The following is a 12,397-nucleotide window of genomic DNA, read 5'->3' as shown; positions in this document are numbered from 1 at the left end:
AAAGTGTGAGCTCCTCGTTGCCAGTGTTGCAGATTGAGTTTTGCATCCCAGCGTTGTCCTCCTCTGTGTGTGATGACGGTGACGCAGCTGCGTGGGAAAGTCCCAGCCCGACACCACATGGGTGCACATGGATAAGGTGGAGGGAGTCAGAGTCTTAAGCCATGTGTGGAAAATGTGATGTTGTAGATTTATCTGAGTAAATCAACAATTGAGCATTTTCTAAACTCTCCATCACAGCACAATCAAGCCACATTTTCTATAAAGCAAAATGAGAATATATATCATCCACTTTAGATATGCACCTGTGGGTCTGTGTTGAGCACTTTTACTCTGATACTGTCACTGCCAACAAGATTTGGAATGCAGACTTCTCATCACGATAATTTCTCGGCAAAATAACAATTAAAAAGCAAAAAGATAGAAAGCAGAAAAATTAGACCATACTGTAGTTGGCCCCCAGTGGCCCCTGGAACGTCTGAGTATGACTGTCTAATCGCAGGTTCACCAGTGTGTCGCATATTTGTAACATGAACTTTTCAATACATTTCAACATTCTGACAACTCGAACAGCCGTTTCGTTTTCTTTTTTCTTCCTTTTTCTTTCAAAAAAACAAAAATCCCAGATGAAAGTATATACTAATAGGCACTTATAGGTTATGTATAAAGACCAACCACAAGAGTTAAGCTATTTATTTCTTATGAATCTAAATAGCTGTGAAGAATTCTGCATTTAACAACATTTGACAAAAGAAAAAAAAAGAAAGATGTGAGGTGGGGTGTGTGAAGATCAGGAGGTGCAATGTGGTTTAAACTGAGTGGGGGCTGTTCCTCCCACAATGTGAGAGGCTCTGCCCAAAAGTAGTAGAAAGGACAGAAACACCCACTGATAATCAAGGAGGGGCAGTAAACTTTTTTTTTTTTTAAAGAACAGACTATACAATTATAAATTCAAAATGGACACAGTCTTTTTTCTTTTTATTGTTGTATGCATGCATGGAAAAATAATGTAAATATGTCTGTGGATTCGGTAAATGATGTTTGATGAATGGGCTGCTATTGAAAGGTGTGTGTAGGTGTTGTGGTGAGCTGTGACAGAGCTGCAGTTTGTTCAGTCCCAGCAGGGGCAGACAGACAGCATTCAGCACGCAGTCTGTCGCCACCCCACAGTCTGGATTATCTGCTCAACGTGAGCTGACACGGTGACGGATACAACTTCAGGAGGCTATTAAACGCTCATGAAATGCTGGGATTTTATGTTTTGGTGAGTTTAGTTCTGCTGTTTTTGCTACCGTGGTGTACTGACTTCACGCACCAGTGTGGCTCTTTGCTTTATGTCTTCAGATGAGTTGTACATTTTGAGGTAATATCCTATGAACTGAATAACATTAGTAGTTCAAAAATTGACTGTTCTAGATAATTGAACTTCCCATGAATGAAATTCACATGATTTCTATTTTTGTTTAGTTATGCTTCCTTATGAATTGAACTGGTCCAATATAGTGTGTGTTTCTGTGTGTTTATAGGGTGACCAAGAGGTTGCAGCTGTAACGTCACAGACACCCACTGACTGATGCCGCTTGGCCACAATGTTATGGTCCATTGTAATCCTCCTGACAGTGCTGGCCATGGAGATTTGCATGGGTAAATATGTGTGGATTCACACTAACACCTTTCCATTCCTTCAATTTACTTTTATTTTGATGTGCTATGTTTGTAGCATTGCTTTTTATTTATTTGAGACTGATGATTTTTTTTACCAAACACAGAGGACAAACCTAAATGGGCTTTTTAGTAGTTAATGTTTCAATACCATAAAGTCAGTTTTGATTATTAAAGATTTAACTACAACACTGAATGAAATGCTAATCCTCTTTTAAGGTGGTATCTTATCCAACAACATTGTGATGTTAAATTAATGCAAGTTTATGCAGCTATTATGCAGTTTGAACACAACTCTGTGTCTATGTGTGCATGCACATCATGATAATCCAGTCACAATTAATCTTGAAGATACTCTGGACATTTGTCTAATTTCTAATTTGCAAAATGTCCCTTTAAGCTTGTTAAAGCAATTTGAAAACAAATCAGAAAAATGTCTTTTAAATCTCATGTGTCTTATGTTTTTATTTTTTGCACGTTTTTATCATATCTGATTCAAACAAATATCTTTAAAAAATAAATAATAAATTGTAATTTAATGAATATGCATTAGTCCAGTGTATATAACGACTTATGTCTGCCTTTAGGTGAAAAATCCTGTATCATCTGGTCCAGTGTTGGACCTGTGATTCAACGAGGTCACAGTTTTCAGGTGTTTTGTGTTTTCAAGTACAAGTGCAAGATCTCCATGAAAGAACATTCTACCATTGAGAAGAACCCCCACAAATTTAATTCCACGACTTTTTATTTTAATGTGTCAAACATAACAATAAACAAAACTTTCATCTGCGAGTGTCAACATTCCTCATTGGACTCCTGTGGACTGGACATCTCCACAGGATGTGAGTATGAAACATATGGTAAAGACTTTACTTTTCAAAAGAATGAATTACCAAATATGGACCCATAAGATTTGAGTGTGTGTTTTGGGTTTATTGAATACAAACACGTTATGATAATTCTGTCTTTAAATGAGGAGCATTTTAAGCAAAATATTTAAATTATTGTCTTTGTTGTTGTTGTTTGGGCCACCAGATCCACCACAAAAACCACATTTCATTTCATGCATCTACAAAATCAATACAAATCAAAGTGGAGATGTTGTTTGTACTTGGGACAAAGGACGCAACACCTTTCTTCTATCCACCTCTGTGCTGTGGTGAGCGACTTAAGGGACTTTCCATTTTCCAAATAATCTACTCAATGATAACAAATTATAAAGTGTACTAGTGTGTACTGTCAGATGAAACTTGGCTTTGTGTGTTTTAGGGCAACAACCTCAGCCGGGGAGAACTCAAATGGGCCAGTGCCGTGCAGTGCGAGGGCGACTAAGGGAACTGAGTCCCTATCAGCCAGTTTCACTGTGCCCAGATCTGTGCAGCGTATCTCAGTGTGGGTCCATGCCGAAAACAAGCTGGCCAGTGTGAATTCCTCCATCTTTAACTACACCCTCAGCGACATTGGTAAGACTCACAGTTGAGCTTCATCCCTCAAGAATGGTATAGTTTCAATTATGTTTCAAGTCATGTGATCATAACGACTAGACTGTGACCAGGATTACTCACTATCTTTGCAGACGAGACACTTTTTTTTTTTTTATTAGAATCTTAAAGTTCAGGATAATTATTGGTTCCTATCCTCCTCCCCAAGGATGCAAAGAAAACCCGGTCCTGTAGCCATCAAAAGCTGAAAAAGTCAATCGAGGCTGGTGTTCAAATCTGCACAGAATTGATGTTTAGAAATTGTCTGATTACACTCATGTGTTGGTCAGCAGCTATGCCATCCTCTCCTGTTCTTGGCCAGCCGGCTTGCTCTTCCCGGATGTGCATCATCAAAGTGGAGCAGTCTGTGAGAACCGAATACGTGGAGATCCAATACCAACCCGACCAGGAGACGTGGAAAACTCATCAACCAAACTCAGTATGTTAAAGAACTTATTAAAACCCTTGTGACTAAACAGTTGCTGGAGGATCTCATAGGTCCCCTGACTACTCAAAGCTGAATACAGATATGAGTGGCACTGTTGTGGTGTGACGCACTGAACCCACAATGATGTGCACAGTTTGAAAACAAACACAAGTTTTAACTTTTTATCCCCAACAGGAGTTTTTAATGCAGGCTGATAACCTAAAGCAAACTCTGTGTGAAACATGGAACATTTGACGTTAAGTCAGTCTTGTTTATATATCTTCAATCAAAACACAGCCATCTCATGGCACTAATACAGAGCAGACACAGACAATAGAGAGGTAGAAATCACCATTTTACTAGTAATAAACCAGAGGACAAGAAACTAGTAGTAACAAATTTGTCTGCAGGCTAATACACCTGCTGCAGAATGGATGCAGGTGTGAGTCATAGGTCATAAACCTTCAGTTACACTATCAGAGGTCCTGCAGGAAAGTACAGAGAGGAAGGAGGGAGCCTTGCTCAGTGCATTGTGGAACTTCCCCCGGCAGTCAAAACCTTTAAAAACTGAACTAATAAAAGCTGCTTGTTGACTTGAGTCAGTCCAAACGATAAGCTTTATTAAATAGCAAAGTTTTACGACAGATCTCAGAAGTAGGGACCACACTGCTGTGCCTGTCAGAATAAAAAAAAAATCCATGGAAGATAAATTCTTCATTTACAGGTTATGCAGATGAAGTCCTCTCGAAGCTGGACCATCCGTTCTCTGGAGCCTTTCAAGTTGTACCATTTCAGAGCCCGATCCAAATTCAGCACCGGGCTGTGGAGTGAGTGGAGCGTGAACACTGACAGCTGGACTGAAGAAGAGGGTAAGCAACCACATGGTCACCTGCAGCTCTGCAAACTGCTGCTTCTGTTTACTGTTTGTTTGTTTGTTTGTTTTGTTTTTAAATCAGTGGCTGGCTGCCTCCAGTCAATCAGATCGAGAGAGGCTTTTACAGTATCCGCACGGCTCTTTATCTATCTAGAGTATCAGCACACGCAGTAATATCCGTTTTCCTCTGGGGTTTTGAACACTTACTAGTTCACCACCAACTGAGCCACAATGTAAACAAATTGTCTCGATAAGATCATGATCGGTACGTAGGCAAGCAGCTGATGATTTGTTTAGTCATAGTTTTTTAGGTTAGTTTAATTGATTTCAGTTGCGTCTGTACAAAGCAGCAAAGAAGATCAGCATTCCAAAAAAAAAGAACATGGAACAAAGCTCAGTTGAACAAACCAGTAAAGATGAAGTTAGAAAGGAGACATGAAAGCTTTATGGAAAATACGTCTGCATGTTGATGGTGTGAAGATATATGCAAGCTGTGAGTGTGCAGCAGTGAGAGATGATCATTTCTCATAAACCAGATGCAATAGCAGAAGTCAAGGAGGGAGGGGCTCAAGTGACGTTTTCTGAAAGGCCTTCGCTGCAACAAATTCTGTTAGGTAATCCTTTTAGATTAGGACTAGAGTTTTTGTTTATGCTTTTTTTTTTAATTATTATTACATTTTGACCGTAAAAAAAAAAAAAAATACGAGACGCTTTTCATCTCTATGTTCACATGTTGAAGTAAATGTCACTGCTCCTTTAATCACAGTTAAACTCGTAGCACAGACTTTGCTGCGAGTCACTGATAGACATATGAAACTCTTCAATAATATAATCAACCACAGCGAGCTATGTTTGACCTCTTCTTGTGAAAAGAGTCACATGTGTACAAGTGCAGCTTTAATGTAGTAATTTGAAAACTGAAGCGAAGACCAATTCCTGGTCATTCACAAACAGAGCCGAGACATCAGGAGACAAACAGTTATGATGAAGTGCTCGTGATTCTTTCCTCCATTACTTTAAACAGAGGTAGCACGTAGTATATTTGAGCTCATTTACAAGGTTTAGGTGTGCGTGCAGATTTCAGAGATAACAATTTTTTTTTTTCACATTTGCCAAAGAGAAGGTGGAGAACTGACTAAATAATCTCAATTTTCACACATCATTTGAAGTAATCAAAAAGTATTTGCCTTGAGTGGTTAACAATCAACAAGAAGCTGGCACTACAATATATGGACAATTGTTCTCATTGTCACTGTAAACCTGAGTAGATTATGCATGGATGGACACTTGGGTAGATTCCACTGTTGTTATGGCTGACTAGAGAATTCACCGTTGAGTTTGGGGGAGAAGAACATTAAAGTCACTCTATTCATTTTGTGCCTCCTTGGCTCATCTGCAAGCACAGATCAACACAACGGTGCAAAAACATGGAGTGTTCACATTTAAGAAGCTCTTCCTCCAGTCTGTACACAGATTACAAAGCAACTTGACCTTTTCCTTTCCGTACTTCTGCAAGCAGGTCCTCATATTACTGTCATAAAGGAAAAGTCCCCTCAGCTGCTAAAGCTGCAGATCTTGTACTCTCCAAGATGTCAGCTAGTTTACTTTCAGGATATATGAAGAATTTGTTTAAAATAAACAAACTGCTGCAAACCACATATTTTGAAGCAGACGTACTTTTCAGACTGATCCAGTTGGCCTGCAATTTCAAGGAATTGTGACTCATTGCTGTCAGAGTTTGTAGGGCTGCATTCTGAATGTTTGTCATTTTCATGTACAACCGATGACTGATGAGGAAATCTTAATACTTGTGATACCCGCACATATATTCTTTGGAAAACCATTTCAATTCTACATAGCCAAACCACTCTTCATTATCAGCATTCTCAATTGATTTGTTGATTTCGTTTTGTTCCTTCATTTTAGCTCCTGCTAAAGAGTTGGACGTGTGGTTCACTGAATCTGAGTCTGACATTAAATCCATGCAAGTTTATTGGAAGGTAAGTTTTAAACCATTGCAAGACGAGATAATAATCTGATCCAGTGTCTGTAATTTAGAAATGGACTTTACCTATATAGTGCATTTCCACACATGTTGCTTTCCACCATTCGCGCATTCCGTGCATGCCGTCACTCTCACACTCATGCACAAATGGCGATGTAAGGTGCTCACAAACCATTGGGAGCGACTTGGGATTCAGTGTCTTTCTCAAAGACACTTTGACGTGTGAACAGGGTAAGATGTGCGATCCAACTTCACTTTTAAAACTTAGAACAGCTCTTGACAGCTCATCACTTTGTGAGTCAGACAGAGGGTTTATGCTCCATGTGCACCCGCTCCTCTTTTTCACTCTGTGTGTGTGTGTGTGCGGTGTTGTAACTATAGTAATACTTTCTGATCTCCCTGCTTCAAGACTATGTTCTGCATAAAGTAAAGGTCAACCATTGACCACTTCTGAGGTGTGACATCCTCATATACGTATACATATGAGGATGTACACACACACGCACACACACACGGTGTGGGTATGAAGACAGTAAGAGGTATGTGAAACCTGAGAATAGACACCGCAGTTTCAGTTTACAAGAAAAAGAGGAGCTGAACAGAAGTGATGAGTCTCACGTACTCGTCTTCACGTGATGTTGATTTTTAGTGATATGTGACTACAGAGCTCATTTGATCTTTTCCTTTTCCCTCTGCTCTGCAACTCTTTAATTTACAGTGTAACCGTGAGTTTAAGTCTTCAATCGATGATTTACTTTCAAAGATCCGTCTAATTTCAGGAGGCGAACATTTCCATCTCCAGAGGGAAGATCATAGAGTACGGAGTCAGCATCGACCCAAAGTTGAGCCCCACCAAGCTCAGCGCAGATGTCAGTAATTATTCGTTCTCTCACTGTACCGACTGTGAAGTGACAGTTTGGGCGCGCAACTCCAAAGGGTCGTCCCCTCCTGCTAAAATAAGGACACGACGCATCCCAGGTAAATGAGAATTTCAAAAAAGCTATTCCTTTGACTGATTGTTATTAGACCATTATGAAATAGTCACTGTGAGCTTTTATGACCTTTGATTACCAAGAGAGCCAGTCCCCCTGTAGAGAAATACGTTTTTTCATGGAAAAATACCAATATAAAAATGTGGCAAATACTTCAGTGGAAGTGATTTTCTTAAAATCTAAAAATAACACCAAATCTTCTGTGGCGTTCCCTAAGAAGAAGAAAAACGACACAAAACAAAGTTTTCATTCATACATTTGTATTTCATTCTGTTGCTTTTCCTCTACGTTTTGATGTTGCATGGTTTATTGGACCATCTGACTGGTTATTAGGATAAAACTTATTTATAAGCTTAAATACTACTCTGCAAAGTTCAAACAATAGTTTGGAAATCACATTTTTAATCTCCAAATTGTCACTAGTTTCAGATGTTCATCTTACAACTTTTTCCATTTGTTGTTGCAGACATTGAGTTACTGGTACTGAACAATGAATACAGTTTCACTTATCTTGGTGTAGTCATACCTACCACTCACTTGTTTTGTAAGGATTTTTTTTTATTGTGAAGACACTATACAGGTAAAAGAAACACAGTAGCAGCAGATAAAACTACTGAAATAGGAAAAGTGGCACGATTAAGTGACTTTCTCTTGTTTTCCACCATTTGAATTTTGCCTGATTTTGTATCTGTTTATTGTAGATTATAAGTTGATTGAACATTAAGGAGTAAACTAGAGAAACTGCTGGTTAGAATCCCCCCCACCACCACCACCACTGTGGGTGACACGTGCAAAGCTGTTAACCTCCAAGAGAAGCCATGTTTTTTTTTTTGCATTTTGCAATACAGGACTTTTTCAAATCGAGCTCATACAGTGCTGAAGCGGTTTGCAAACACAGCACGAATGTTTTGTGTTGCTACTTCGGTTTTCACCCACAGTCTTAAAAACATGCTCAGGTAACCCCCCTCAAGATGTGCGCGTAGCACAAAGCAACAACAGTGTCGCCATCTCCTGGAGGACGCCTGGAACTGCACCATTTCCCACTGGCTATGTGGTGGAGTGGTATCCTCAGGGCCGCAGGCTGGAGGAGATCAGATGGGTCAGACTGAGCAACAATGACAACCACGCTCTCATTTCAGGTGGGAATCTAAAGTAAATAACGTTAAACGGGATAGCATGCACAACAGAGATCAATAGTTTGATTGCTTTTTTTTGTGTGTGTTCCCCTTTTCATTATCACTGATTTCTGGGGGAAAAAATTCTCCGCTGTGTCGGTTCCACAGATATGAGGCCGTTTGAGTGCTATGAGGGAGCAGTGTATGATTTACATAAGGACAGCTCAGGGAGTGGGACCAGGTTCAAAGCTGTTGCCATTTCAGAGGAAGGTAAGCCCTAAAAGACATTAATAATTGTTCTTAACCCTACAAATATACCAATTACTTTTAAATTAATGTTATACAAGTGAATTTCTAAGTTGCTTATACTTTTGTATTGCAATTAAATGTTGGTTGTTTACAGCTCCAGCATCTGGCCCAAAGTTCAATGACACGGTCGATGGAAACAAGGTGAAAGTGACCTGGGAGCTTCCGAGGCGTCAGCGTGGCGGTTGTATCACCAACTATACCTTGTATTTAGAGGTCGAAAGAAGAATCCAGAAGTGTAAGAACAGTAAAACCAATTTAAGTGTTTATATGTCAGACACCAAGAAAGAGACACCTTTGAAATGATTAAAAAGGATTTTATTTGTGAGCACTGTGTGCACAGGATGTGACACGACCTGAAAACTACTGACCTGACAATTCCATTTATCACTTTGAAAACTTGAAAATTTGAAACACATTATAAATGTATATAAACACAAGCCATGTTCTTATGGTTCCAAATTTGATTGAAATATTTATACTGGACTGATGTTTGTGAGTCGTTTGTCACTTGCAGAAAAGAAACATTTTCTGAAATGTACATTTTTAACCTCTTTTTAGTGTCTCAGCCTGCATCACAAAGGACGGCCATAATCCGCGACCTGTCCACAGGTGACTACAACCTATGGATGACCGCTTCAACTGCAAAAGGGGAGGGGCCGAGAAGTCGGAAAGCCAAGCTCTTCATTGTGCTACGTAAGCATCTTTTCAAGGGTATTCTTCTATACTGGAACACTCACACTGTACCTCGGGGACCAGATACACTCATTTGCTCTCTGTGAAAGATTCATCTTAGAAGATCAATTAAACTCTCGTGTTTATTGGTTAAATAGGAAGTCAGTGGTTGAAAAACTACCGTTTGAAAATAACCCAGCTCATGATTCTTTATAGATAAAGTGGATGGCTCATGTTAGATGGTCATGCATTAACCTATACAAAAGCCTGTATGTTTGAGTTTGACAGGGTGTCATGAATTGCTTCAACTAAGTGTGTTCAGTTGTATGGGTCTTTGCATTTGAGCTGTGATGTCCTGGCCAGGGTGTATCCAGCGTTCACCCCTAGTCAGCTGCAATCAGCTCCCTGTAAGTTTGCTAAACCAGTACAAGTGGTGAATGTAGGATAATCATGAATGTTAAATGGATTTTCACGTATATATAGTTTTTTCCCCCCACTGCTTCAGCAGTCCCCAATGCGCTTCACACTATTAATCACGTTCGCTCATTCAGTTCTGCAAAATAAAAATCTTATTGGAGCTCAAAAAACACTTTTAGCTCTTAGAGTTGTGAAGTTGTAAATCTGGAAATGAGGAAATGTAGATTTTAAGGCATTTGTGGGTTTAATTGTTATTAGGTTTCATTTGAAGCTGTTGTTGCTGCCATGTTTTCATGGTACACTGTGAAATGTCAGCGAGGAATAGATCCAGTCGTCATTGGGAAGCATGTTTATTCTTCATGTCTTGTGTGGTTGCAGATATCTTATTACATGTTAGCAGCGGTTTTAAATTGAACAGCCATTTAGAGCTCTTACAAAGAAGCTGCTGTTATGAGTGAAACCTTTTGTCTCGTATTAGCCATATCAGAATCACTTCAATCTGAAGAATTACAGGTGTAAACTTTCAGTATTCTAGTCCGCTGTGTAAATGTTATTTTCTAAAAATAGTTGTGTTTCTACACTGCCATCTTAAATCATCATGTTTATTGTTGCAGAGGAGACGCCCCTGTCCACTCTGCTGGGGTGTGTAGTTGTCGCCGTCGTTGGCCTGTTACTCCTGTGTTTATACCAGAGTTCAACGGTAAAGCAAAGGTATGCAAGTAACAACCCTATAGATTTATACAGACCAAAGTTATTCATACCACTTCATGTCTCTAGTTGTGCAGATGAAAAACCACAAAGTCGTCAAAGACTGCTTGTGCTGCAGATTATCGTGTGGTCATTTTCCACCTTTCTGCTCAGGTTCTGGGAGCTTTTCCAGTGTATCCTGCTCGATGTTGTGCCTGATCCTGCAAACAGCAAATGGGCAAAGGAGTGTTCCCAAGAAAAGGTGATTATGTAAAAGCAATACACAAACACAGCTGCCGCGTAATTTCATTTCATTTCATTATTTATTTCATTCATTTAAAACAATGCAACAACAGCATTTCATATGAATGAAAAGGAGCAGAAAGAAGTAAAACTTATAATGTCTGCCCCTTATCAACACAAAAATCGTTTACAGTTCCAGTTCATTTCATTCGAGCTGTCACATGCAGCTGTTTTTTTTTCCAAAACATCAAACACAAAATAAATAAATAAGGTAGATCTGCTACTCCGCAGTGTCGTATTTCTGTAACATTGATCATTTAACAAGTTTCTTAAATACATCAATGGATTTAGAAGTTTTAATTTTACAATCAAGACTGTTCCACAGACTGACTCCTTCGATTAAGATGCATTTTTCCATTACGGCCGATTGAAACCTGGGTTTTGTAAAAAACTTCATATCTACTTTTTCTCTTGGCGAATCTGTTTTGCAATTTGTTCGGTAAAATTTCCAGATGAGCTTTAAACATGGTTTTTAGAAGGTTATACTCTACTAAATCTTTAAATTTCAGTGTTTTTTGTTGTCTAAATAAAGGATTAGCATGGTCTCTGTAACCTCTGTAATCCCCGTTGACCTTCAGCTCATCAAGTGTCTTCCTTCCCAACAGGGTGAACTTAACCTCCAGCTCCAGCTCAGCAGCTCCACTGAAACTGAGGAGGAGCAGGAGCCCATCCTGGTGGATGTGGAGGAGCTGCCCCGGCCGAGCGGCGACACCCCAGCAGTTAAACTCACCTCCTCGCAGCTCCTTCATCAGACGAGGCCGAGCCACGACACCGAGCCCGCCGCGCTGCTCTACCCTCTGACCACGTACATCAAGAGCTTTTCCCAGGACTCCGACAGCTCTGAACAAACGCACACCTCCATGGACACGAGCACGACCGCCGACTACATCTCGTCACATGGAAATCTGGACGAGGAGGACGAAGATGAGGAGAGGGAGGAAGAGTTTGTCGACATGGATTTCTTCCCCAGCCAGAACATCTTCATGGAGACGCTGCAGTTCGGAGGGAAGTTGACTCTGGATGCAGTGAAAATCGACTGCAGTGACTTCTTTCAAAACTTGGACATCTGAAGTCTGAGCTTCTCTGCAAATTCAATTCCAAGATGAGCGCCACTGACTCACCGAGCCGCGGTGACAGTGACTGCAGGCGGCGACTGGATTTAGGTTGAAGGACATTTTTGAAGAAGCAGTTAGATGTGATGTGCATGAATGAACTACCTCTTTACTTACTGAAACCAGGATGGATAAATAAAAAAAAAAGGTTTCTTGCTCACGTTTCAGCTTCAGTTACAGTTATCAACACATACCTGAAATGTACATTTTCCATTTACGCATTACAAGTGTTTTCATCACTGAACACACTAATGGCACAGCTAAACTAATGACAGCACAGCTGATATTCTCTCAGCCGAGGTTAAATTATGTACTTAATGAAGGCTTCATTATTATTTCATTCC

General features: G+C 39.9%; 1 protein-coding gene across 1 annotated transcript; it reads left to right on the top strand.

Moving 5' to 3' along the window:
* Nucleotides 1-2,232: 2,232 nt before the first annotated feature.
* il12rb2 (interleukin 12 receptor, beta 2a) lies at nt 2,233-12,318 on the top strand (the record flags this gene model as incomplete). Its single annotated transcript, XM_080506285.1, has 13 exons — nt 2,233-2,246; nt 2,929-3,122; nt 3,434-3,579; nt 4,292-4,436; nt 6,368-6,441; nt 7,226-7,424; nt 8,395-8,577; nt 8,722-8,823; nt 8,957-9,097; nt 9,421-9,555; nt 10,566-10,662; nt 10,813-10,900; nt 11,547-12,318. The coding sequence occupies 13 exons, from the start codon at nt 2,233-2,235 to the stop codon at nt 12,009-12,011; spliced, it is 1,983 nt and encodes a 660-aa protein (XP_080362411.1). The 3' UTR covers nt 12,012-12,318.
* Nucleotides 12,319-12,397: the final 79 nt, after the last annotated feature.

Source organism: Blennius ocellaris (genome assembly GCF_963422515.1).
Source record: "Blennius ocellaris genome assembly, chromosome: 12".
NCBI classification, from domain to species: Eukaryota; Metazoa; Chordata; class Actinopteri; order Blenniiformes; family Blenniidae; genus Blennius; species Blennius ocellaris.
Note: the sequence above shows the minus strand (reverse complement) of the source record. Positions and strands in the feature narration are given on the sequence as shown.